The sequence below is a fragment of the Chlorocebus sabaeus genome, chromosome X (genome assembly GCF_047675955.1).
Source record: "Chlorocebus sabaeus isolate Y175 chromosome X, mChlSab1.0.hap1, whole genome shotgun sequence".
NCBI classification, from domain to species: Eukaryota; Metazoa; Chordata; class Mammalia; order Primates; family Cercopithecidae; genus Chlorocebus; species Chlorocebus sabaeus.
In genome coordinates this window covers 114,809,168-114,836,957 of record NC_132933.1, presented here as the reverse complement: position 1 = coordinate 114,836,957, position 27,790 = coordinate 114,809,168, and the positions used below count along the sequence as shown (strand labels likewise).

At 37.3% G+C, this 27,790-nt stretch overlaps 1 protein-coding gene across 4 annotated transcripts in view; it reads left to right on the top strand.

Annotated features, from left to right (window-relative positions):
- The window catches only part of SYTL5 (synaptotagmin like 5), a 231,550-nt gene that overhangs the window by 118,920 nt on the left and 84,840 nt on the right, over positions 1-27,790 (top strand). For all 4 annotated transcript variants that reach the window (XM_073013809.1, XM_073013807.1, XM_073013810.1 and 1 more), the window contains exon 2: positions 10,889-11,365. In XM_073013809.1, coding sequence (XP_072869910.1) covers positions 11,247-11,365 — 119 coding nt within the window. In that variant the 5' untranslated portion in view covers positions 10,889-11,246. The remainder of the gene's footprint in view (positions 1-10,888; positions 11,366-27,790) is intronic.

Sequence of the window (27,790 nt, the reverse complement as noted above, 5' to 3'; positions counted from 1 at the left end):
TAGCTAAGCTAAACTAGGAGTCAACCATTTAAGCAGATCCCTGTGGATACTTAGGAATTGGGAGATGGAGAAATGGGGAAAGTATTCCAGGCAGAGTCTTACAAATAGGAGGATCTGGAGGTGAGGAAGATTACGGCTTTTTTAGAGGAATGAAATTTTGAGTGTGATTAGAGGATAGATACGTTAGAGAGAGGTAAGCAAGGGCCAAATCATGAAGGGTTTTGTAAACCATATTAAGCAACTTGAACTCTTAAAAAGCAAAGGGAAGACATCAAAGGGTATTCAGTATAAGAGCAACAATTATCAATTTGTATTTTGGAATTGCACATAGAAGAGCCAGATTGGAGGCACAAAACTATGATGCTGATGAACCATGGTGGTGTCACCCAATTCACAGCACATCTGAAACCCAAATCCATTATTTCCCACAAAAGCCAGCACATTTTTCAGCTTCCATGTTCCTAGCAATGTCACCTGTATTCTTCTAGGATTCAATTCTTAACATTATTTTTGGCCTCTTTCTTTCTTTGGCTTCTTACTCTAGTCAGTCACCACACCTTACTGGTCCTTGAAAATTTTTTGAAGACATAAAATAATATATGGTTATATGAATACATCCAAAATAATAAACAATATGGAAATAAGTCCCTGTTCATCTCTTCTCTGACCCTTAACAATCCAAATCTCATCTTCATATGCAACCTGATTCACGATCAATATGCATTATTCTGTGCCTTTTATTATGCATTTACATTTATTATATACATGCATATATCTACTGCATTGTTTTAAAAGCATTTGCATTAAAAAGTGTAATTATCTTGTCTATTTTCAGCTCAAAATATAACTTAAGATATTTTCCATGTCCGTTTATATTAAATGCCTCATTTTAAAATTGAACATCGGTATTGTTGTCTTTTCCAGCTTCTAGAGCTTCTAACTCTAATAGAATCTAACAGCTTCTAACTTTAGACTATTGCAAAATTTCTACTATTGATAATTACACTATAAAGTAAGTGTATCTTATAACTTATTTTCCAAATCTTTCTCTTTTGAAATGTTTATTAAGGCTTTCTCTTTGCCAGCATTTTTAAAGGTAGAAGTAGTCGTCTCTTTAAAAATATCAAAATACACAATGCCAAGAAAATAACCAATGATCTTAAATATTAGGTTGGTGCAAAAGTAATTGCAGTTTTTGCCATTATATTATATATATTATTTTGCCAAAATAATTTTGCCATATATATTATTTTGCCAAAAATAATTTGCCATTATTTTTAATGGTAAAAACTGCAATTACTTTTGCGCCAACCTAATACCTTTTTCCAAACTGAGAGTTCTGTGAAAATTCACATGGACATTAAAGACTCTGAGAAGTTCTGTAGAAAAAGAAAATATTTAACTTGGTTTAACTCTAAGTATCCAAAATGTTTGTTGAATGACATCACTTGATATAGTTTGGCTGTGTCCCCACCCAAATCTCTTGAATTGTAGCTCCCATAATCCCCACGTGTTGTGAGAGGGACCTGGTGGGAGGTAATTGAATCATGGGGACAGGTTTTCCCATGCTGTTCTTGTGATAGTGAATAAGTCTCATGAGATCTGATGGTTTAATAAAGGGCAGTTCCCCTGCACTCACTCTTTTGCCTGCCACCATGTAAGATGTGCCTTTGCTCCTCCTTTGTCTTCCACCATGATTGTGAGACCTCCCCAGCCATATGGAAATGTGAGTCCATTAAAGCTCTTTTTTTTTTTTTTTTTAAATAAATTACCCAGTCTCAGGTATTTCTTCATAGCAGTATGAAAATGGACTAATACAGCACTGTTAACAATTCCACAGAATATCTAATAACATCTCATGGGATACTGTTTTTCCATGAAGGCAATGTGTGACCTCAAATGTAGTGGTTACAAGCAGGGCCCCTGAAACCAAACTGTTCTGAATTACTTACCAGTTGACCTTGGGCAAGTTACTTAACATCTCTGTGCCTCAGTTTTCTCATCTATAAAATAGGAATAATAACAATTTTTTTCATTAGGAAGTCATAAGGATTAGTTGAATAAGTGTTAGTGGTTATTATTTGGAGCATTCTGAGGATACTGCTCTTGAAGCATTGGTATGAAGTTGATGGCAACGTTAGCCTCTCTATTGTTATTTGGATAATCAATATCATTGTGAAATCTTAAAAAACCTTGACTATGGCACTCCCATGTAATGTACCACACAGAATTGCCCGTGTGAGAAGAAATGGCTCTGTTGCAAAGAAATGCCTGCAATTTCATAGCATCTATCCTTGAATCATTTAGTTTGGGGTTTGTTGTAAAAGTACTACTTTTATCTCTATCCACAGCATGGCAGTTCTCACCTTTTGACAGTCATGTGGACTGCTGTGCTTGTGGTAATTCAATCACAGCTGCTTTGCAGGATGACTGCTCCTCTATTTGAAAGGCATCCTCAAGGGAATTTTGCATATGTGATTTAGCTTGTATTCTAAGCATCCTAAACATGTCTGTAAGTGTGCTGAAAATTCATCTAATTTGTGTTGTCACATGGTGACAGGCAAACAGGAAATTAACTTTATTTCTATTAATTTCATCCTAAGAGCACTCTCAGAAATATTCTATATTTAAAGCTGCATTTCAAGTACACAGTAATGAGATATATTCAGACATACCCTTTCCTTTGATTCAAATATCGGCCCCTATTATTTTTAAGTATGTGTTACTCAAAACAGATGCTTTTTAAACTTATGTCCCTTTGTGATGCTATGAGAATATTTGATTATCACATCTTTTTGATCATCAGAAGTTAATGACTTGTCCAAAGTTATCTATGCTGAAATGCAACAGAATGACGTACAAAGCATCTTGTCACCTTTTTAAATAGCTTAGCGTAGTTCAACAAGGTTACTGGCCACAGAGGGAAAAATCTACATCTACATTTAAAGAGAGAGATCTGTTTAAGTTAGGAATTGAAGAATAAAAGAAAAAGGAATTTCACTCTCCTAATCTGACTAGTGTTTACTAGCCACATTTAACTAAAAGAATGAGGATCAATTACTCATTTTTTTCTCTACTTGATTAAAATGTGTAATGGGTAAGGGATTCTCCAGGTGAGGTATGAGATAGCTGAAAAGAGATACGCAATGATGATATATCCTCAGGTGAAGTCACTGCAGCCCAGATGCTGGTCTTCAGTGCAAAGGCTGAAAAATTTGATTTGGTTAGCACACAGCAAACGTATCTGACATGGGTTCAAACTAAACCAAACATGGAGAACTCCATAAACAGGACCAGAACATTCACTCCTCAAGGGAGAGCTCTATGGGAAGCCAACTTATAATCAAAAGTGTCTAGGAGGAAGTGAGATTGAGCAAGGGGAATTAGCTGTATGATTTGAGTGATTCATGGCATGAAAATTTCCCAGAATGAGGCTCTATCACCTAGTGTGGAACATGCGCTACAGGGAACAAACAATTATTTTCATTTTCATTCCTTTTCTCTAGTTGGAGTCTGGATGGGCACTGTCATCACCTAGCTCCTTAAATCTTCCTTGTCTATGCTTTCGTTCACTGTCTCCTTTTCTTCACCCTGTATTTCTCTGGAAGGACTGTGTTATCATCAACTGCATTCTATCTTACTAAATTTATAATCATAGTCCAGTGCTGCCTTCTGGAGAAAACATCCTGATTTTCTTGATAGAGTTTTGCCTACTTCTGATCTCCTTAGCCAACTGTTACTGGAAAGGGGTCCTGATCCAGATCCCAAGAGAGGGTTCTTGGATCTCACACAAGAAAGAATTGGAGGTGAGTCCATAAAGTACAGTGAAAGCAAGTTTATTAAGAAAGTAAAGGAATAAAAGAACGGCTACTCCATAGGCTGAGCAGCCCCGAGGGCTGTTGGTTGTCCATTTTTATGCTTATTTCTGGATTATATGCTAAACAAGGGGTGGATTATTCATGCCTCCCCTTTTTAGACCATACAGGGTAACTTCCTGATGTTGCCATGGCGTCTGTAAACTGTCATGGCACTGGTGGGAGTGTAGCAGTGAGGATGACCAGAGGTCACTCATCACCATCTTGGTTTTGCAGCTTCTTTACTGCAAACAGTTTTATCAACGAGGTCTTTATGACCTGTATCTTGTGCTGACTTCCTGTCTCATCCTGTGACTTAGAATACTTAACCATCTGGGAATGTAGCCCAGTAGGTTTCAGCCTCACTTTACCCAGCTCCTATTTAAGATGGCGTTGTTCTGATTCAAACACCTCTTACATTTTCCCCTTCCCTTTTACAAGAGAATCCTTAATCCTAAGGGTTGCAGAGAAATGAAGATCCATCTTCTGTAACTTTTTCATGCTGAACAGGGGTGATGATATTCCTGCCTAACTATTAGGGTCTCTTGTATTCAAGGTAGAGAGGAGCTCTGTCAGAAAGTGTCAGTATCGTGAGGGCCATTCATAACTCTTGAGTTCTGACAAAATGTGATATCTGGAAGATTAGCAAGTATTCAATTTAAGAAAATTTTCAGTGAACTTATTTTGCATTATTACATAAAGAGTACAACAGCAATATATTCCACAACAGTAAAGCAAGATAAGCAAAATTATCCCAAGTAAACTAAATTAGAAGGCTTTCCATGAACTGGGCAACTGTTGGAAACAAGCTGATATGGAGTCACTAGCCAATTTCAGTATGTGCCCAGAATTAGAATATTGAACCATATTTTTACATTACACATCCCTTTTGTTTCTTTTGAGATGCAGTCAGACATCACGAATTGGTTCACAGGAATAAGCAGGGTCAGTCTAAATTGCAGGAAAAAAACGACAACAACAACAACAAAAATAACAACTGATGAGAACTAGAGTTTAATAACAGGAGTACCATACTTCTGGAAACATAATTTTTCTCTCTCCAGTTTTCCATTTGTATTAAAGACAAATCATGGTAAGACCGATTTGATTGCAAAATAATCCTTAGTCTTATACTTATCCTGATTATTTGTATAAAGTGCAGCAAGAATAATTATTTTTCACATAGGCTTTTTAAATTGGCTTTGATGGAACTCTGTTCCATGAGAAATCTCAAATAATACCTTTTTTTAAAGCCAAGCCCAGTCATGGGTTTATATCCTCAAATATCTATGAATACATTCTTCTTTTTTTTTTGAAATGGAGTTTCACTTTGTTGCCCAGGCTGGAGTGCAATGGTGTGATCTTGGCTAACTGCAACCTCTGCCTCTTGAGTTCAAGATATTCTCCTGCCTCACCTTCCTGAGTATCTGGAATTACAGGTGTCTGCCACCATGCCTTGCTAATTTTTTGTATTTTTAGTAGAGGTGGGGGTTTCACTATGTTCGCCAGGTTGATCTCGAACTCCTGACCTTGTGATCTGCCCACCTCAGCCTCCCAAAATGCTGGGATTACAGGCGTGAGCCACTGCGCCCAGCCAATTCTTCTCCTCTTGAGGTCCCAAGATAACTTGCAGCTCCTGGACCTATTAGAAAGTGACATTCTTTACTTACCACAAGTCAGAAACCCTGTACAGGGAATGTGTAGAGAAGGTATAAGGCCAGTTTTCCCAAGGGGCTTTTATTAGCTCTGCAAGTCAAGTTTGAATCCTTAAAGGAAAATGCACCACTCCAGTCAAAGCCTTGGTAAAATAACCAGTTTCTCCAATTGTGTCCTGTTGCAAAAGAAAACAGATTCTTATTGTGCTTGTGCAAATAACTATATTGCCATAAGTTAAAAATACTCACAAACAGGTTCCAATTCTGGAGAAGTCAGGTAGAGAGAAACAAATATGCCCCAAATTTTGTTCACAAGAGTATACTTTACTTGACTGTTAAAAGCTGTAAATAGCTCAAAAGAAAAGTTGTCTCGACTCTGAAAAACAAAACAAAGGATCAGCAATGTTTTAAGCAAAAAATCAAAAGATCACTTTGGTCTTCTATTAGTTCAATCCATGCAGTTAACTCCTGTCCTGCTTGATATTTATTAACATTTCAGCTTTTCATGAGAGTCCTGAAAGTTTTTTTATTTATTCTAATGTCATAATCCCCAACGTTATCAGAAACCTGCATTGAAGAACACCTGTCAGAGTCCTTTAGCTGACTATAAACCACCTTTTAAATAGGACTAAAATAAGACAACTGTTGGTGGATGACAAAAATTTCTCAGGGCAACCACAGTTGAAAAACATGATTGACAAATTTGATTACCTTGGTGGCAGTGTTGACAATGTTTCCTGTATGATTTTTATACCAAATAAGCCAAATGTCATTTTTACATTAGTGTACTATTAATGTTAAACCCTATCCTTAATAAAACTTTATAGATATATCCACCCAATTTTAATATTTGACTTAAGGTAAGATTCTTATACCTTTTATAACCCTTTACAAATTTATGTTAAAAAGCAGATTAGCGCTCTAAGATAAACCTTTTGTGCTTATATCCCAATGTTCAATTCATGGAAAAACTGAATAATACCCCTTTAACTTTAGCCAGTATGTTCACACACAGAATTTCTTTTACGAGATTAATTTGTCACAAGCCTTTCACAGCTCACTCAAACCTTCAAGTGTTTGAGTGTCTAATTTCAAACAATCCTTTAAACTCTTAGGCAAAAAAATCCATATTCCTTTGACTTCTTATAATATTTTACCAAAAATGCATTTCAATTTCTTTACACACCTTGCATGTAAAACTGTTTCTTCAGTTGTCTCAATAACATATTACAATGTTAGCTTTTAGCAATTTTTACTTTTGGTGGAAAACCTGGTTAGTAAGCGATTTTAATTATGTACTAGGTATGGAGCCTAGGACAACAGATAAGATGTGACTTTTTCAAGCATAGCTAGGGGGCATGGCTAACACCACATGTCCCCAGGTCTTATCTAGAATCTAATGCTCTAAAGTAGGTAAATTGAACAATTTTCAAAAGTCAAAGAAGCAATTTATGACCTTAAAGCATTTAGTAAACTTAATATCTGACCTGTAAAATTTAGACCAAATGTGTTTATTTTATCAATAATCTTTAAAACTCTGTTTATCTTCTAAAGATTACTTAAGTCACATGTACTAAAAGGCATTACACTTCTTACTTTTCTGACAAAATATTTGATTTAAGCTCTTATTTTTAAACTAATTAAAGATTTTAAACGTATCACACACACACACACAACACATAAATATACATACAGAAGAAGATTCAGTAATTGTAAGACTTTTCATTTGCCAGTTTCTAAGTTTCTCTTTAAGGCATGCAGTTTCTAGGGCTTAACTTGCAGGCACAGCTGGAAGGCAAAACAGATATACAAAATTAACGATCCCATTTTTATGCCAGATCCTGGATCCCAAAAAGAGGGAATCAGCCCATCTCCATGGGAGTCTTATCTCTCAGTGGTGGATGGGGACTTTTTTTTTAACCTTCTAGGTTGCCAACAGCATGGTTCTCTGATCTAAACATGCAAAAAGCCACATATTCCCCAATAACTGCCATTAGCCTTCCCCAAAAGTATATTTCCTACCTAGTTATTACACACCAAAGTTATCTCATAATACTAAGCAATTTCTGACTCCCCAAAAGTAAAAAACATTGGATAATGCAATGCAAAACAGAATAGAACCTTAGATTTTTAAAGGAATCTATCCACTTCCAATTCCTGGGGTTTCATGAAGAAAACGGGTTTTTCCCAAAACCCAGTCTATGGTGCCTCCTCTGTTTTTCCCAAGGAGTCTCATGCTGTTAGAGTTTGAATATCCACTTAAAAATAAGCTAACTTTTAACCATAGCACTCTTTTTAAAAAGTCCTTTTAAATCTCTTATTCCTGAACTTTAGCCAGGCCAAATGGCCAATATTCCTGTCTTCTGAGCTTTACCAAAGGAAACCTCCCAGGTGCTCAAAGAAAGGAAAAATTCAAGAAGTGAAGCCGGAAGTTGTTCATCATGGAGGGGAAGAGAATCTACAAAGGGCAAAGGTCACACAGATATCAAACTGGAAAAGACTCATTCCCTAATCCCGGAATTGAACCTGGGCCACCATTGTAAAACAGTGAAGCCTCTGATGCTGAGCTACAGCATTGGGCAGTTTCCATTGCCCTTCCCAGAAGGAGCCTAGAGCAGCCAATTTTGAGCTTGCAAAGGCTTTTAACTTCTCAAGATAATTTTTAGTGCTAACCATGACATGAATTCCAAAGTTCCTGTTCTCTGGAAGGTGGAGACCAAGAGAAAGTACTGCCACATAGTTAAAAGGTCAAGCTCCCAAGGAAATAAAACAAGATGAGAGGGAAACGTTATCCAGTTTTTTGTTTTTGTTTTTGCTTTTTTTTAGGGACCTGCAGCAAAGTTTTAACTGACCAGTTTGCTGGGCTGGCTTGAACAGCGTGCTTACAGGAGTCCTAAGCCTGTGTTCTATCCTAAGGTACCCTTCTCCATTATAGAACAACACAGAAAGACAAATTTATAGCACAAAGTACAGATTTTCACTACAGCTTAAGACTAACCTCACAATTCCTTTTTCCAATTAATCAAAACTTGATAGAGTTTTGGCTACTTCTGATCTCCTTAGCCACCTACTTACACACCAGTTCAGATAATATTAGTCTGTTGGACCAGGTACAGAAGAATAAAAATTCATTTAGGACTAATTTTGTTAATTACACTCTCACAGGGCAATTTTATTTCTCTTATATTCTTACTTGATCTCTCATCTTCTCTGTCACCTTCATATGCTACCCATGGTGTTACTTCCCTCCCTTCATTCTCCTCACAGGCCAGACTCTTGGATTTTTAGAGAGCAGATTTGTATTTATAGCTCAAGGTAGGGATACCTATAAGGTTCAGGTCAAGCATTTTTATAGCTACCAACCCCTTGAATAATTTCTGAATACGATTCTATAAAATATTCACAGAGTACAGTCTAAGTCTGACATTTTAAACACAAAGTATGTCTTCAATGAATGCTGACTGTAATGATAACATAGTAATTCACTGAGTTTTCTTTTTTTTTTTTTTTTTCCATTTCATCACAAAACCAGATGAGATACACAAGGGATGGGAAAAAACAACTGTGTTCTTTCTCTGCGGAGACTGCAGTTGACAGTGATGCAAAAAAACCAAACAATTAACCTTTCTGAAAAGCCCGGTTGGTCCTAAACTAATTGCTTCCTCTTCTTTTCAACCTTGGAGCACTCTGGGCCCTGTTGCCTCTAGAGTTTTCAAGATGGAGGGAAGACCTAGAGCAAATCCAAAGAATACACACTGACCTGAGCAGCTTCTTAAGAGGGGGTTGGCTCTTGGTCTGTAGGAAGCAGTTCAGTTCTGAGTCATTTCAGCAAAGTTCTGGTTTGGTGTACACTGTATAGAACAAATATATGGGGGTTTGTGGAAGTTGAGGAGGATCTAGACAAGATCCTCTCCTTTCAGATCTCCTGAGATTTGGGGGTCAGCCTGACCTTATGGTTACTGGGAAGCTCCAAAGTAGCCTTTGAGTATGTATCTAGTTATTCCTGGAAGCCTTACTAGAGGCAAGCAAACCAAGTGTAACTTGCAGGTAGACTGTAGTTCATAGCTCTGGGGGGAAGCTAAGTATCATGGGATGATACCCAATCACAAAAATCAGGTAGATTACCCAAGAAGTCATCATTCTTAAGCAGCTTTAGAGAGAGAATCCAGGTCACAAACCCATGAAAGAATGTGCTCAAGAGTTAGGATGAGAGTCAGGGCCTGGTGAACTTTTTATGTTGACAAAGGGGTAGTTTTAAAACATCTATTTTACAATATATGATATGTACCTAGAATAATTCACAAACAACCATGTACATCAGGAGATATAAGCACTCATTTTGGGAGTAAAACATTACCCAATGCATTGAAGCTCCTGTGCTCTCCCCTGTAATTGAATACCTGTGTCCCCCAGAGGTAATCATGATCTTGAATTTCCTTATTTGCCTATATCTATACTATGAATGTATGTGTTTCTAAATTTTATATATATGTATATGTTTGCAAGTTATACACTTCATGTGTGTGTGTGTATATATATATATATGCTATCATTTTTTCATGAATTCTTCCATAATGTAATTTTTTTGCTTTTAAGAGACAGGGTCTCACTCTTTTGCCCAGGCTATAGGGCAGTGGCGCAATCTCAAAGCTCACTACAGTCCTGGGCTCAAGTGATCCTCCTGCCTTAGCCTTCCAAGTACCTGGGACTACAGGTGTCTGCCACCATGTCCAGCTAATTTTTAAATATTTTGTAGAGACACAGGTCTCACTATGTTGCCCAGGCTGATCTCAAACTCCTGGCCTCAAGAGATCCTCCCACCTTGGCCTTCCAAAATGTTGGGATTACAGACGTGAGCCACCACACCCAGCCTGTAACTTAATTTTTTTTTTCAGCTGTGTTTGTGAGATCTATTTAGGTTGATGCATGTAGCAGAGGTTCATATTTGTTTCAACAGCAGGGCTTTCTGTGCTGTGGGCCTAGTTTTGGAAAGGAAGGAAGAAAGAAGGAGGGAGCCACTTAAAGGCCCTGACCTGTTATAGGCAGTCCAGATTGTGCACTTAGTGTCCCAAAGTGGTGACCCAATTCACCCATCAGTCAGCTGCAAGAGTGGCGATGTGATGCAGCTGGCGGAGGAAGCTAATTATAATGGAGAAAACTGAATTTGCATAGAGAACCAGGAATCAACTAAATACAAATAACATTTCCTGGTTAAAAAAACACCAAATAAGGATTTAAAAAATGCATGTTTACTGTTTTAAAAAATAGTTTTTTGAGTTAGATACAGCAAAATTTCAAAATTAGGCAGTTTTACAAGTGCTATGGGAAAAATAGCCTAATTAAACTTTTCTCTCCTCTTTTTTTTCTCCACCGTCTTAGTGTTTTCTGCATTCTGTCCCAGCGGATCTGATTCCTGTTCTGAAGAATTGAAGTTCAGCATCGTTAGTTAAATTCAGCTGCTGCCTGACTGTACACCACAGCAAAGGCTTTGGAGACATTTTACAGTTAAAACTATAATGACTTTCTTGGAGTGTAATCCCAGTGGAGGCTGTTCTACATATAGCCTGAAAGAATACTTAACTACCATCAGCAATTCTGCAGAGACCTTGTAAAAAACAAACTTTACACCAAACAACTGAGTGATTCTGAGTTGGTTGGGGGAACCTTAGTTGTAGATATCAATTTACCTCCTTGAAGATTCGACCACTGCTACTCAGAGAGCTGCTTCTGAAATACCATGTCTAAGAACTCAGAGTTCATCAATCTGTCATTTTTATTAGATCATGAGAAGGAAATGATCCTGGGCGTCCTAAAGAGAGATGAATATTTGAAAAAAGTGGAGGACAAGAGAATAAGGTAGTATTCTTTTTATTTTTTCAGTCCTCCTTGACTGCTTTCTGTTTGTTTGAAGCAATTTGGATCAGAAATGGGCCAAGTGCAACCACACTGGGGACAGACATCAGTTAGGAACTTCATGAGTTCTCAGCAGTAGCCCAAATATCAGAAAACTTTGGTGTTTCACCTTTTAGCCAGACATGAAAATGGAATATAGCTAATAAAATGGTGTTGATGAGAACACTTAATTTGCTAATAAAGTCATAATTTTTAGTTAAAAGGAAGGACTACCCAAGTTTGAGTACCAGCTCTGGCAAGTATTAGTCGTGTGACTTTGAGCAAGCTACTCAACTTCCCTATGCCTTGGTTTCCTCGTCGGTAAAACAAAGATAATAATAGTACCCACTTCATAGGGTTGTTGTAAAGATTAAGGAAGTTTGTACATATGTAGTGCCTGTCACCTAAGTGTTCAATAAATGTTAGCTATTATTTATTTGTAATGCCTTTGTCAGATCAGTGTTACTAGGGATTTGCCTCCAGCACAGCTGGGAGAAGAAAGGGACCTGGAGAGTAAAAAGTTCTCATCATACCCCAGAAACCACTGAATTTTTAAAAACAAGTTTCTTGTGAAGAAAGTTGAATAATATGGGCACAGCTGAGTTTCCTATCTACTGTAGGCAGAGCTCATATTTAGCTGGTTTCCTGGGTATGACTTCACCTACTATTTCAGCCAGCATCAATTCTGATTGGTTGCGTCGCCTGCTCTAATTGGTCACATCATTGTTCCGATCATGCGCAAGATCCACTGTGATTGGCTGCTGCCTGTACTGTCTTTGTTTTAAAATATATTTGGTCATTACACGTCGCCCCGAAAAAAAGGAGCAGAAATAGAGTTCCCTCCTCAGTCACTGCCAACTATACAATGTGTAGGTTTTTTGTCTTGTATGGCTCCCCAAGTTGCAATCAGAAGCTTATGTTTATTTTACCTGAGGAGAAAACTTGTCATATGATTATCTTCACATGTTGAAAAAATCTTTAATGTGCCTAAAGCCACTAGGATCTTAAGAAATGGAAATACATCTAAATATTCTTGATTTATGTTTATTTCCCAGGTAAGAGCCCAGAAGCTTCATTTCCATTTTTCCAAGATATTCAACTAATCTTGAAGAAACAAAAGTTTTGATGAAAATTATTGCACTTTTTCTATGCATACAATTCAGGTGGCAACAAAATGTAGTTAATGATTTTAAAGAAATCATGAATAGTATTTCTGACATTAGTAGTCATGAAAAGTAACTAATTTGTGTAATGCACTGCCAAAAAGAATTATGTTGTTTATAGGGGTGACATATTAACTAGGAATTGATGACATTCTAAGGGGAATTAAAAATCATTTCTGGCTGGGAGTGGTGGCTCACACCTGTAATCCCAGCACTTTGGGAGGCCAAGGTGGGCAGATCACGAGGTTGGGAGATCGAGACCATCCTAGCCAACATGCTGAAACCCCGTCTCTGCTAAAAATACAAAAATTAGCAGGGCGTGGTGGCACACACCTGTAGTCCCAGCTACTCGGGAGGCTGAGGCAGGAGAATCACTTTGAACCCAGGAGGTGGAGATTGCAGTGAGCCAAGATCACGCCACTGCACTCCAGCCTGGTGACAGAGTGAGACTCTGTCTCCAAAAAAATATTATTTCTATAGGAATAAACAATTTAATAACCAGATGCCCAGAAACATTGAAGTTCAATTTAATAACCAGATGCCCAGAAACAATAAAGTACAATGAATAGGACTTTGTTCAGAATATTTGTTTCTGTCATTATCAATAACTTGTATTAATAATTTTTGGCCAGGCATGGTGGCTTACATCTGTAATCTCAGCACTTTGTGAGGCTGAGGAGGGTGGACCACCTGAGGTCAGGAGTTTGAGACCAGCCTGGCCAACATGGTGAAACCCCGTCTCTACTAAAAATACAAAAATTAGCTGGGTGCAGTGGTGTGCACCTGTAATCCCAGCTACTCAGGAGGCTGAGGCAGGAGAATCGCTTGAACCCGGGAGGTAGAGGTTGCAGTAAGCCAAGATCGTGCCATTGCACTCCAGCCCGGGTGACAGAGCCAGACTCCATCTCAAAAAATAATAATAATAACTATTATTATTATTATTATACCCTATCTTCCTTTTTCTCATTCCATTTTTCTTCCCTAGTCTTCTTTCCTTATTCCCTATAAGTAAATTCAGTTAAATTGTGTAATATACAACAGAGTATCAAGAATAAAGTCATTGGTTTCCTGGCTCTTCAAACTTTTTTGAGAATAACATAAGAAAGGCTGTTTATAAATCCAAGAGATACTTTTACAGAAAACAGATTTTCTGAAGCTATGTCTTATCTCCTTGTTCGATCTGCATTAACTGCATCAGATGTGTTGTCTCATTTTGTTCTGAGTTCCTGTAATATGACTTAGGCTCCACCGCTCTTAACAGCTTGGTGTATTGAAAAGTCATTCCAAAGTGGGTGGCATGATGTTGAGGGTGTATGCTATTGAATCACACAGCCACAGTTCAAATCTTACTTTCGGCATGAAATATTTGTGTCATTTTAGACAAGATGCTTCCATGGATAAATCTAGTTTCCCCATTTGACAATAGAAATAATATTAATGACCTCATAAGATTGTTCTAAGGATTAAATAAGCTAACATTATAAACAGTTTAGAGCAATGCCAGCATACAGTAAGCACTCAAAAACTGTTGGTTATAATCATTAGCCCTATAGTTGGTTTGTGGTGCCCTTGATTTGCTAGTTGCAGTGGACACTATCAGTGCTCTACTCAGATCCCCTGGAGTCCCTCTCACCTCCTAGTTTTCATGCGCTTTACTTCTAAGGACTTGAAGTTCAAAATTACCTTCAGGTGACTGGAGTTTCCCATAGGATTAAAGAGACACAAGTGCCAGGTAAACTTGAGTGTAAACTGGGTAGCCCAAAGCCAATGGTTGACAGGTACAGAAATCCTTTGCCTCAAGGCAGGACAGACTGTGCGATGCAACTTGAGCTTCCTGTGGGATGATGCTGAGGCTGGACTTCACCTAAAAATCACATCCTTACCTAGCCCCTCTCCCTACCTTCTCCTGCCTCCCTTACTCACTTACAGATTTCTCCTGAGAGCACTCCATAAGCTGCTTGCACACAAATCTACATAGCAGAATTCGCTTCTGGAAAACCTAGTCTGAGACACTATGAAGTTTGTATTACCAAAGCTATTGCTATTTAATAAAGTTCGTTTCAGGGGAAATATAATAAGTCTGCAAGGTGAGCATTAAAGTAAAGGATTTTGGTTCATTTGATTTAGAAGCTATGATCTTCCCAACAATTTTTATCACAGTCGTTGTGATTTACATACTGGTAAAGAAAAAAATCCAAGCTAAAGAAAGAAACCCAAGATTAAGCATCTTGGTCAGATAGTATAACTTTCTGTTGGCTTTTCTCCTTTTATCTCCTCTGCATAGCCCTCCTTTTATTATGAATTTAAGTACAACCTAAATCAGTTCAGGGTACCTTAACTCTAGCCCAGTAGGTCTGCATGGCAATTAAATTCTGCAAGCATTTTTTTATAGATAGATGATAGAGAGAGAGAGAGAGAGAGAGAGAGAGATAGACAGACAGTTAAAATTATTTATTATAAGGAACTGGCTCATATGAGTATGGAGGCTGAGAAGTTCAGACCTAGGATAGCTGATGGTATAATGTGAGTCTGAGTCCAAAGGCCTGAGAACTGGGAGAGGTGATGCAATAAGTTCCAATCCATGTCTGGCAGTCAGTAGCAAGGGAAAACTGATGTCCCAACCTGAAGACAGAGAGAGAAAATTCATTCTTACTCAGCTCAGCTTTTTACTCTATTCAGACCTTCAGCAGATTAGACGAGACCCATCCGTATTGGGGAGGGCAACCTGCTTTACTCAGTCTACTGATTCAAATATTAATCTCATACAGAAACACCCTCACAGAAACATCCAGAAATAATGTTTAACAAAATATCTGGGCTCCTAGTCATCCAGTTAAGTTGACACACATACTTAACTGTCTCAGGAATTTATATAAAGCTGGCTATAGCCCCCGTTCCCACACTTTTGTGAATTGTATAGCTCATCCCGGCTCTGTATCCCTGCTTCTGTTGAACTCTCCTCTCTCCTTGAATCTCACCTCTTATGGCCATTCCTTACTCTTTTCTTTGCCAGGCCAGAGAGAACTTAGTCCTTTTTCCTTGATATCCTCCAAAACCATCAACACAAGAAATTTAGGTGGGTAACAGATTTTATTACAACAGTAAGCTTTGGTGCTAGCTATTACAATAGTTTTCATCGTGCTATCGAGGTACAAATTGATATTTTGGGGGGAGTCTAAAGGAAGAAGTAATTAATTATGAGTAAGGTAGAAATTGAAGCAATGGTTTCACAGAAAAGGTGAACATTTGTGCTTGCCTTTGAAATGTGAAAAGGACTTTTCACATTGGCAAATATAGGTCAACTATGTTTGACTGTTTACCATGAGCCCCAAAGCCACCTTCAGACTGCACTAATCAGTTTCAGAAGGAAATGGAAACCAAATATTTTTTTAGACTGAAAAAGATTACAAAGAATAAACTTATCTGAAAAGTTAATAAAGTGGAGTTTGGGAGGCAGTGGATTTATTGTTTGTTTGCCTGTTTATTTGTTTGAATAGGTAGGTTGTCCTTTGAGATAAAAAAGTAGAAGAGGGAAAAAGTGTAAAAACTGTACTGAATCAATATTTTAGGCCTGACACCCAAATGTGTTTCACAGTCCACATACTCACTAAAGTGTGACATTGATTAAGGTGGGACTGGTCTTTGGGGACTCGTAGAGGTGCTCCATACCCAGAAGGCACATGGCAAGCCTGATAATTACCTCCAGGCATAAATCATCAGCTGGGGAATAGGCATCTGCCGACTACCATTGCATTTTAAGTTCATTCAAGAGGCTCAAATATATTTATATACATTCTTCTCCTTCAGACTAAGCAGGAAGGAGTGGTAGGAGATAGCTAGACACAGGTTTTCACTGTTAGAGGGTAAGAGTATTTTTAATGTTCTCTATGGAGAACAAGCCACTCAAATTTATTGACAGCTTTACTGCAATGAAGAAAAAGCAGAAATGTTGCAAATAAAATTGAGTTATCAACAATTATTGCAAATGGATAAAAATACTGACAGGTTGGAAGCGCAAAATGGAAATCGTTGTTGATTATTTTGATTTTGTACCTTAGATTGCTTTTCACTTACTTCGAAAGAACTCAGACTAACATGTACATGGGTCATAATATCTACTCCAAAAAAATCTCATTAACAAATTCTTACTCTACTTGATCTCCTACACCTAAAAACAAATACTGTTAAATATCTATTTTGTGGTATTGACCTGTATTTAAAATCCTCAACTTATTAGTGAATATTCATTTCAGCAGCATATTGTGAACTTTATTCTCACTAAGGGTACATCATTTCCATTTGACCACCATGCATGAAAACATATCTGCACGTATTTTTTTTGGCACCTAATCTTGGGCTTGCCTCAGTGGTAAACTCTATTGGTTGCCCTACAGCATACATTTCTCCTTTCTTCCTTTCTATCCAAATCTAAGTTTTATTTAGCTCTAGGAGTGAACTTTCTTTTAGTTTTTTTCTCAATTTTTTTTTATTATTATTTTTTAAATGTTTTAGGCCAGGCGTGGTGGCTCATGCCTGTAATCCCAGCACTTTGGGAGACCGAGGAGGGCAGATCACAAGGTCAGGAGATCGAGACCATCCTGGCTAACACGGTAAAACCCCGTCTCTACTAAAAATACAAAAAATTAGCCTGGCGTGGTGGCATGAGCCTGTAGGGCCTACTGGGAGGCTGAAGCAGGAGAATCGCTTGAACCTGGGAGGTGGATGTTGCAGTGAGCCAAGATCGTGCTACTGCACTTCAACCTGGGCGACAGAGCGAGACTCTGTCTCAAAAAAAAAAAGTTTTAAATATTTGTGGGTACATAGTAGGTGTATATATTTATGGGGTGCATGAGATATTTTGATACAGGCATGAATTGTGAAACAAGCACATCATGGAAAATGGGATATCCATCTCCTCAAGTGTCTATCCCATGAGTTACAAATAATCCAAATAAATTCTTTACTTTGAAATATATTAAGTTATTATTAACTATAGTCACCATACTGTACTATCAAATAGTAGGTCTTATTCGTACTTTCTATTTTTTTAACCCATTAACCATCCCCCCAACCTTCCCCTCACCCCAGCCCCACACTACCCTTTCCAGCCTCTGATAACCATCCTTCTACTATCTATGTCAAGGAGTTCAATTGATTTGATTTTTAAATCCCACAAATAAGTGAGAACATGCGAAGTTTGTCTTTCCGTACTGGGCTTATTTCACTTAACATAGTGATCTCCAGTTCCATCCATGTTGTTGCAAATGACTGGATTACCTTCTTTTTTATGGCTGAATAGTACTCCACTGTGTATATGTACCACGCTTTCTTTATCCATTCATCTGTCGATGGTTGCTTCCAAATCTTGGCTATTGTGAACAATGCTGCAACAAGCATAGGAGTGCAGATATCTCTTCAATATACTGGCTTCCTTTCTTTTGGGTATATACCTAGGAGTGGGATTGATGGATCATATGGTAGATCAATTTGTAGGTTCTTGAGGAACCTCCAAACTGTTCTCTATAGTGGTTGTACTAATTTACATTTTCACCAACAGTGTATGAGAGTTCCTTTTCCTCCACATCCTCACCAGCATTTTTTATTGCCTGTCTTGGAGAAAAGCCTTTTTAATTCGGGTGAAATATCTCCTTGTAGTTTTTTCATGCATTTATCTGATGATCAATGTTGTTAAGCACCTTTTTTGTATGTCTTCTTTTGAGAAATGTCTATTTGATTATTTTGCCCATTTTTTTGATCAGATTATTAGATTTTTTTTCCCTGTAGAGTTGTTCAAGCTCCTTGTATCTTCTGGTTAGTAATCTCTTGTCTGAAGGGTAGTTTGTAGATATTTTCTCTTATTCTTTGGGTTATCACTTCACTTTGTTGACTGTATCCTTTGCCGTGCAGAAGCTTTTTAATTTGATATGATACTACTTGTTCATGTTTGTGTTGGTTGCCTGTGCTTGTGGGGCATTTCTCAAGAAATATTTGCCCAGATCAATGTGCTAGAAATTTTCTGCAATGTTTTCTTGTAGTAGTTTCATAGTTTGAGGTCTTAGATTTGAGTATTTAATCCACTCTGATTTGATTTTTTATATGGTGTGAGATAGGAGTCTAGTTTCGTTCTTCTGCATATGGATATCCAGTTTTCCCAGCACTATTTATTGAAGAGATTGACTTTTCCCCAGTGTATGTTCTTGGCACCTTTGTCAAAAATGAGTTCACTTTAGGTGTGTGGATAGCAGTGAATTTTTAAATAATTAACCATACCACTACTGGTATTCCTCTGGAAAATATCATTGATCTGGAGGTAGACATGAGACCAAACATGACCCACTCAGACATATGGTCCAGATTTTATCAAAAGTCCTCTTTCCCACTGGATGTATTCAATGAAACATATTATCCCAGTTGCCATTAAGGACAAAAACTAGCATGTCAACAAAGCTGAGCCAAAAGAATGGCAAAAAATTATTGTTAGTATACTGATATACTAGAACCTGCCACACCTCTGAGATTGTTATTTAAGCAATAAAATATGTTTTCTTATTACTTATAGCAATTTGAATTGGATTTTCTGTTATATACAGCCAAAAGCACCCTACAATCCTCAAAAGTCAGAATTAATCAATGTTTGTTGAGCTCCTTCTATGGTTCAAGTGCTATTTTTATTGTTGGAATAATGGAGATGAGCAGAGATGCAATGTAAGGAGTTAGCAATTGTGGATTGGGCTTTATCCATGATATAGACTAGGGGTTAGCAAATGTTTTCTGTAAATGACCAGATAGTAAATATTTTAGGCTCTATGGGACGTATGCTCTCTGTTACAACTACTTTGCCATTGCAGTATAAAAACAGCAATAGACAATATTTTTTTTTTTAAAGAGAGAGGAGTGGTTTTGTTCCAGTAAAACTTAATTTACCAAAATAAGCAGGGGGCTGGATTTGATCCAGGGGCCATAGTTTACTGATCTTTGGTGTTTAAGACAATACCTTGGTAGGTTCTAGCCTTGGAAATAGCTACATTATACCCAAAAGCCCTGATAGCCATCTCAGGAAGAAACAGAATGTCTGTAGTCCAAGAAATTATATACAGTTGGGATAGAGATGGCTGTCAGAGATGGAGCATGGGCACATGTCTGGGAGTTTAGATGATTTCACAGGGTCTCATCACCTTCGGATTATGCCCCACCCAATCTGTAGTGCTCATGTCCTGAAACAATTTAAATGTGTTTTGTTGCCTCTAGTAGAATAACAGTAAAGTAAATCTGGAGGTATAGAAAATACCAAGAAATAGAAGATTCTACAACTTTGTAAAGGACAGGATATACATTCATTTTACCAATGAGGTAGGAACTATTAGTATCCCATTTACAGATGAGGAACCCAAAGTTCAAAGTTAAATAACGTGTCCATGTTTGCACAGCTGGTAAGTGGCAGAACTGTGATTTCCAGCCCTGCAGTCTGACTCCAGAGCCTGCACTCAACTCTTAGGCCACTTTTAACCTCTGAAAAATTTATCTGACCTTGCAGGGGCCCCCCCCAAAAAAATAAATAGTAAACTATACAATGCCTACCTCATACCAGATAATGTATTATCCAATTCACAAATGTTTCCTCACTTAATCCCCATGTCATCTCTGAAGTGAGTAGTGCTATAATGTACTACAGATATGGTACCCGAACTGTAGAGGGATTAAAAATTTTTCCAGCTGGGAAACAACAGAGCGGAGGTTCTCTCATTCCATATTGCTACCCTTTCCTCTTCGTTGTGATGCTTATGCTAGGACTGCACCTATTTGGACCCTATTGAAAGTCTACCCACAACCTTACTAATAGCTATCAGAGAAATGGAATAAAACAGAAATCATTTCCTTAGCCTGGTATTTACTGATAGTGTTGACCTCTAAGTCGTGTGGCATTATCTAAGTTACTATGACTTTTATTGAACCATTGCTCTTGCACACTGAAACCTGATGAGAATTCCTTAAATTATTCTACTCCTTATGCTGACTGAAAACCAGAGTGCAAGTGTATTATGATTTCTTCTGTAAAGCTGGCTCAGCTAAAATGGGCCACTAAATAAGCCAGAACTTAGTATCTTCAAGAGACCACAGACCCCAGCCTAGTAACTGCCATTCACCTTATGGTTTTCTCTTAATGTGACTGATTTCGTCATTTCAGTGCTAGGAGAAGAGAAGGAAGGAGAAACAGGAGGGGAACGTGTATTCAAATTGCTTATTTGGAATCCTGCAGATAAGTTAAATATTTGGTTCAAACGGACTTTGAAGTGATTTCAAGAATTATACATTCAACCTGGAAGTCAGGGAGTCTAAGCGCCAAGCAATAATACCCTTTTAATACACTACAAATGTTTGATCATTTGTTTGTTTTTCCAAATCTTATCACTCTACCACTAAGAACAAAATTAGTTTGACCTTCTCAAAAGCCTAAAGGCTCATCGTCCCCATAAAACACCAGGAGAACTGCTGGACTGGACTTCTAGTTTGGTAAACACTTTGGTTTAATCCTAATAGAATTGCCACAAAGCTTCTTAATGGATTAACAGAAACTCCCAGCATGAACATATTGGCTCCCTAATGGAACTCAAATGCTTAATGAGTCACAGAGAAATGAACAAAAATATCCAGATCTGCCTTAAACCTTGGATGTTTTCCTAGCAAAGACCTTACCAATTTCAATATATAATTACATTTAGGGAAATTAACTTAAATTTTGATTCTATAGCATTTTTCTCCAAGGAAGTTTTACTTGTAAGGCTCACCATAGGCACAGGGCCACAAATACCTGATATTCAGAGACATGTTAAACATTGGATTGTCCAAATAAATAAACTTGCCAGACCATTTTAAATATTTTTTTACATTTTATTTTATTGATACTTAGTAGCTGTACATATTTTCAGGGTACATGTTATAATTTCATACATTTATATAATTTGTAAAGATCAAATCAGTGTAATTGTGATATCTATCACCTTAAGTATTTATCTTTTCCTTATGCTAGAAACATTTGAATTATTCTCTTCTAGCTATTTCAGACCATTTTCTTGGGGGTTTGAAATAATAGGTCACCATAGTCATAAGTAAGATTGTTACCTGAGACTATATCTATTATCTGTATCTATATATGTCTCTATATAGAGATCTATATTATTTCAAATTATTAATGTGTCTATATTATATTCATATTATTATAAGATATATATTATTTCAAATACCTAGACTATATATAGAAATATAGAGAGAGATAGGTTTTCTCTCTACATATATATCTATACTTGGAGACAGTCTATATAAAGAGAGACTCAGTATAGGCTGGGGAATGGTTTCAGGGCCCTGGTGTATACCAAAAGCCACACATACTCAAGGCTACAGTTGGCCTTGTGGAATCTGTGTATAGGGAGAGTTGGCCCACCGTAAATGCGGGTTTCATATTTCACAAATACTGTGTTTTCAATCTTTGATTGCAAATGCAGAACTCAAGGTTACGGAGATCCAACTTTGTTTATTTTTTAAAATCCACGTATAGATGAACTTGGACAGTTCAAACCCATGTTGTTCAAGGATCCTCTGTATATTTTTTACTCTTCCCCATATTCCCATTTTACTACCCTTTCCTTTCCTGGTGTATTGTCTCTAGCCAGAATTGGTATAGAGGTCATGCCTCTAGGCAGCAGGGGTTAATTGACACTCACATCCCAAGAAACTACCATTCCCTTTCAATGCAAATTGCAGAAACAGAACAAGAAAGCCCCTGTAATCCAGAACGTGGCTGAATGTTGGGGCTGGAAGGGGGAGTAAAGAAGACCCATCCCCTTAAAGGTAAGTCAGTTCATAAGGGACTATCTAATATCAACTATATCCTTGGAGAAATAGGTATTTTATTCCTAAGGAAATGATATAAGTGAAAACTTCACTAATAAAAATGTCACCATTAAGGTTTCAGATTTCAGGCAGGTGACAATTTTATATCAACAGTAGTCCTATAAGAATGTTCCTATGTTAATAGGAGTTATGGCTTAACCAATTTAAATTTATAATGAGATTAGGCTAACATGTATTTCATAATTTTTATAATTATTCTTTTATTGCAGAGTAATTAAGCACAATGCAAATATTTAATGCAAATAACTAAATTAATAAAATTATTACACAGCAAACAATTTTTTAAAGTTTTTAATCTCAGTATTGTACTAGGATCTATAAAGGGCATCAGTGTGTGCAACTTTTAAAATATCATAAACCTCAATCTGCTTAAACATTTAATATCTTCTGATACATATTTTCATTATAGGATCAATGGGCCTGTTATAGAAAATCAGATAACCATATAATATGAACATTAAAGTCTCACATAGAATTCCACTTTCCAGAGGTGAATAGTCTCCATTTGTGTTGACTTTCCTTCCTGTCTCACACACACACACATATATATACATATATATATATGCAATTTTCATATAGTTGGAAATGGCATGAAATTTACATATACATATTGTATAAAATATCATAAACCTCAATCTGCTTAAACATTTAATATCTTCTGATACATATTTTCATTATAGAATCAATGGGCTTATTATAGAAAATTAGATAACCATATAATATGAACATTAAAGTCTCATATAGAATTCCACTTCCCAGAGGTAGTCTCCATTCGTGTTGAATTTCCTTCCTGTCACTTTTATGTGTGTGTATATTTTCATATAGTTGGAAATTGCATGAAATTTACATATACATACTATATATGTAAATTTTACTTTATTTTTGCTTTACATTATTTCATGAACATTTTTCATGTCATTAAAAATAATTTGTAAATATTTTTATTGGCTGGATAAGATTTCATAACATAAGATTTTCCATATAACATGAATGTGCCAGGTGTTTCTTAACTATTTATTCTTATTTCCATGAACATTCTCATTCATACATCCTCTTATATTGTGATTCATATCTTGATTAATATTTCGTTAATTTTAAAAACCGGCAATCTGAGAAAATCGATTCAATTAAGACCATGCATCTTGTGAATCAGATTGTTTATTGCTTATCAGAAATCTCAACTTCCTTTCATAGAATCTGAAAGTTTGTAATTAATTGCCAGTGATGGTTTTCGGTGAAGCATATAAGGAAAGGACAATGCATAAAGGAAACATTTATATGCATATTCAACAAATTTCAAAGAAATGGTGACAACATTTCTTGTATCATGTACTGATACTGACAACTAGGAAAACTGCTCGAAATGTGTTTTGCAATAACCTTTATCTATGAAAACGTGAATCTCCATAAGTATCACCTAAAAAGGTAAAATGGGAAAAATTAAGTACTGATAACTGCCTTTGATGAACATATAACCCCTTCCCCACCACATTTAAAATAATTTAGTTTGCACAAATTCAATTTAGAGTCATTCTAGAAATAAACTTCAGTTACATATCTACAAAAACTAAAATGGAAACCCTCTAGTATGTGTCCATATTCAACAGCAGAATTGGTTTTAAAGAGTTTTTCATGAGCAACATGTTCTCTTTAAAGTATCAGTTTTTTGTATGAATGCCTAGTTTTCTTCCATCAAGTCAATTCTATCATTGCATTGTGATACCAAATATTTTAAGAAGCCCAACATTTTATCTTGGTTGTTTTTTAAAGAAATGCAGCTTTTCTACTTCTTGCTGTACTGATTCTATCTCCATCTCCGTTTTTTTCTGAGTAATTTATCATATTGATAACAAGACTTTCTGATGTTTTTAATACTTAAGCAAGGTATTCTTTAGGTTTCAGATTAGCAAAACACATTCTTGTTCCTTGATGGGCCAGGAAATTGAGGCAATAATTATATTAAGATAGTTCCATGTGGGAGATTGGTTTGCTAATTACATATGAGATAAATTTCTGCTATGATTTTAAGACTATAGTGAATAAACAGCAAGGTATCAAATTGCGGTGATTCCTAACTCCTTTAGAGTTGTAATGAGCTGTTTTTGTCATATAATTTATAAGATCCCTGTCTTAGGTTGGATTCCCCAGAGGTAGACCTTGAGCTCATGATTTGTGTGCAAGTGATTTATTAAAGAGTAGTTTAATATTTAATATTAACTATTAATTAATTATATTTTATTAATTGATTATATCTATATAATTATATTATTAATATATTAATTTATAATTGATTAATATAATTAATTGAATTATAATTTATTAACTATAATTAATAATTATTTAATAAACTACTAGTAGGGAAAGCAATACAGGGAAGGAGAAGAATCTAAGCAAGGGTGAGATGTCAGGCAATGTTTGGCAGAGGTCACCATCAACATGACTTTACAGGGACAGATAATGTTTGCTGTTTTGTCTCCATCGTCCTTTTTAAAAAGAATTCAGAATGAATACTTGAGTCATTGTCCCTTTGCATATATGAGCACATTTAATGTTTCTGGAAAATCTGTAATAAGTCATTGATTCTCTTGGGTTATAAGGGATTGGTTAAGTTCTTCCTTGTATTTCTACCGTTTTAATTATTTTCCCTAAAACTGTTGCTTTTCAGCATTATCGCTCCTTTTTTTTTTTCCAGTTTTTTTGGAATTTGGGTTTTTTGGGGTTTTTTTTCAGTCAGTTGCCTGTCAGTTGACATGGTTTTGTGAGATTTTCCGGTGTATTCCTATGAGCCAAGCTTTTTAATACCAGGAAGTGTCTTCTGCAGATATGAAGATTTCACAGTGCCCTCTTTCCTTGAGACTATTTGTTGAGACTATTTGTAAACATGAAATTGGCACAATTCACAAGACTTCTTTATCTGAACAAGTGTTCTTTTACTCCTCCTCCATGTTAGTTTCTCTTAAGCAGCTTTTTATCCAGGCAAAACTTTTTCCCAGTTCTCAGAGAGTCTTGATTCTTTTTAATAGCCTTTGATTTAAAAACTAATCAAAAGTTGTACAAAATGTATTAAGATAGAGTCATGCTCGTTGAAGAATGGCTCTGTTGGGGAATATTTGTCATGAGAAACTTTGTGATAAGATCCAATTTGGGCAGATGCCATATGTTGAAAGAAGCCAGGCAGGCAGAAGAAACCCTCTATGTTTACTGAGGCTTAACTTTGAGTGTGCTCAGCATGGCTTTGCACAGCTAGGAAAGAAACAGCAGTCATTAATAAATATAGGGTCCTTTCTGAGCAAAAATATTTTAATATATTGAGAGCCAGTGAGAGGATACTGATGTGTGGGAAGAGTGCAGATTTTGGAATATAAAATTCAGGGTCTGAATCCTGACCTCCTTATTTAGTAGCCCTGTGACCCACAAGTTACTTCTCGGAGATTCCACTTTCTTATCTATAAAATGGGATTCATAACGTATTTTTCATGGGTTGTTGTCAAAGCAATGGTATGACATGTGTATTAATTCATTTTCATGCTGCTGATAAAGACATACCTGAGACTGGGCAATTTACAAAAGAAAGAGGTTAAATGGACTCACAGTTCCACATGGCTGGGGAGGCCTCACAATCAAGGCAGAAGATGAGAGGCACGTCTCACATGGTGGCAGACAGAAGAGAACTTGTGCAGGGAAAATCCCCTTTATAAAAGCATCAGATCTCATGAGACTTTTTCAGTATCATGAGAATAGCATGGGAAAGACCTACCCAAATGATTCAATTATTTCCCACCAGGTCCCTCCCACAACACATGGGAATTATGGGAACTACAATTCAAGATGAAATTTGGGTGGGGACACAGCCAAACCGTATCATTCAGCCTCTGGCCCCTCCCAAATCTCATGTCCTCACATTTCAAAACCAGTCATGCCTTCCCAACAGTCTCCCAAAGTCTTAACTCATTTCAGCCTTAACTCAAAAGTCCACAGTCCAAAGTCTTATCTGAGACAAGGCAAGTCCCTCCCACCTATGAGCCTGTAAAATCAAAAGCAAGTTAGTTACTTCCTAGATACAATGGGGTACAGGCATTGGGTAAACACAGCCATTCCAAATGGGAAAGATTGGCCAAAATGAAGGGGCTACAGGCCCCATGCAAGTCTGAAATCCAGGGGGCAGTCAAACCTTAAAGCTCTAGAATCATCTCCTTTGACTCCATGTCTCACATCCAGGTCACACTGATGCAAGAGGTGAGTTCCCACAGTCTTGGGCAGCTCCGCCCTTGTGGTTTTGCAGGGTACAGCCTCCCTCCTGGCTGCTTTCACGGGCTGGTGTTGAGTGTCTGTGGTTTCCTAGGCACACAGCGCAAGCTGTCAGTGTATCTACTGTTCTGGGATCTGGAGGACAATGGCCCTCTTCTCACAGCTTCACTAGATGGTGCCCCAGTAGGGGCTCTGTGTGGGGCTCCAACCCCACATTTCCCTTCCACACTGCCCTAGTCGAGGTTCTCCATGCGGGCCCTGCCCCTCCAGCAAACTTTTGCCTAGGCATCCAGGCATTTCAATACATCCTCTGAAATCTATGCAAAGCTTCCCAAACCCCAATTCCTGACTTCTGTGCACTTGCAGGCTCAATACCACATGGAAGCTGCCAAGGCTTGGGGCTTGCACCCTCTGAAACCATGGTCTGAGCGCTACATTGCCCCCTTTCAGCCACAGCTGGAGCAGCTGAGATACAGAGCACCAAGTCCCTAGGCTGCACACAGCATGGAGACCCTGGCCCTGCCCATGAAACCATTTTTTCTTCAGGGTCTGTGATGAGAGGGGTTGTCACCAAGGTCTCTGACATGCCTTGGAGACATTTCCTCCATTGTCTTGGTGATTACATTTGACTCCTTGTTACTTATGCAAATTTATGTAGCTGGCATGAATTTCTCCTCAGAAAATGGGATTTTCTTTTCTATCACATCATCAGGCTTTTATGCTTTGTTTCCCTTTTAAAACTGAATGCTTTTAACAGCACCCAAGTCACCTCTTGAATGCTTTGCTGCTTAGAAATTTCTTCCCCCAGATACTGCAAATCATCTCTCTCAAGTTCAAAATTCCACACATCTCTAGGGCAGGGGAAAATGCCACCAGTCTCTGCTAAAATATAACAAGAGTCACCTTTGCTCCAGCTCCCAACAAGTTCCTCATCTCCATCTGAGGCCACCTCAGCTTGGATTTCATTGTTCATATCATTATCATCACTTTAGTCAAAGTCATTCAACAGGTCTCTAGGGAGTTCCAAACTTTCCCACATTTTCCTGTCTTCTTCTGAGCCCTCCAAACT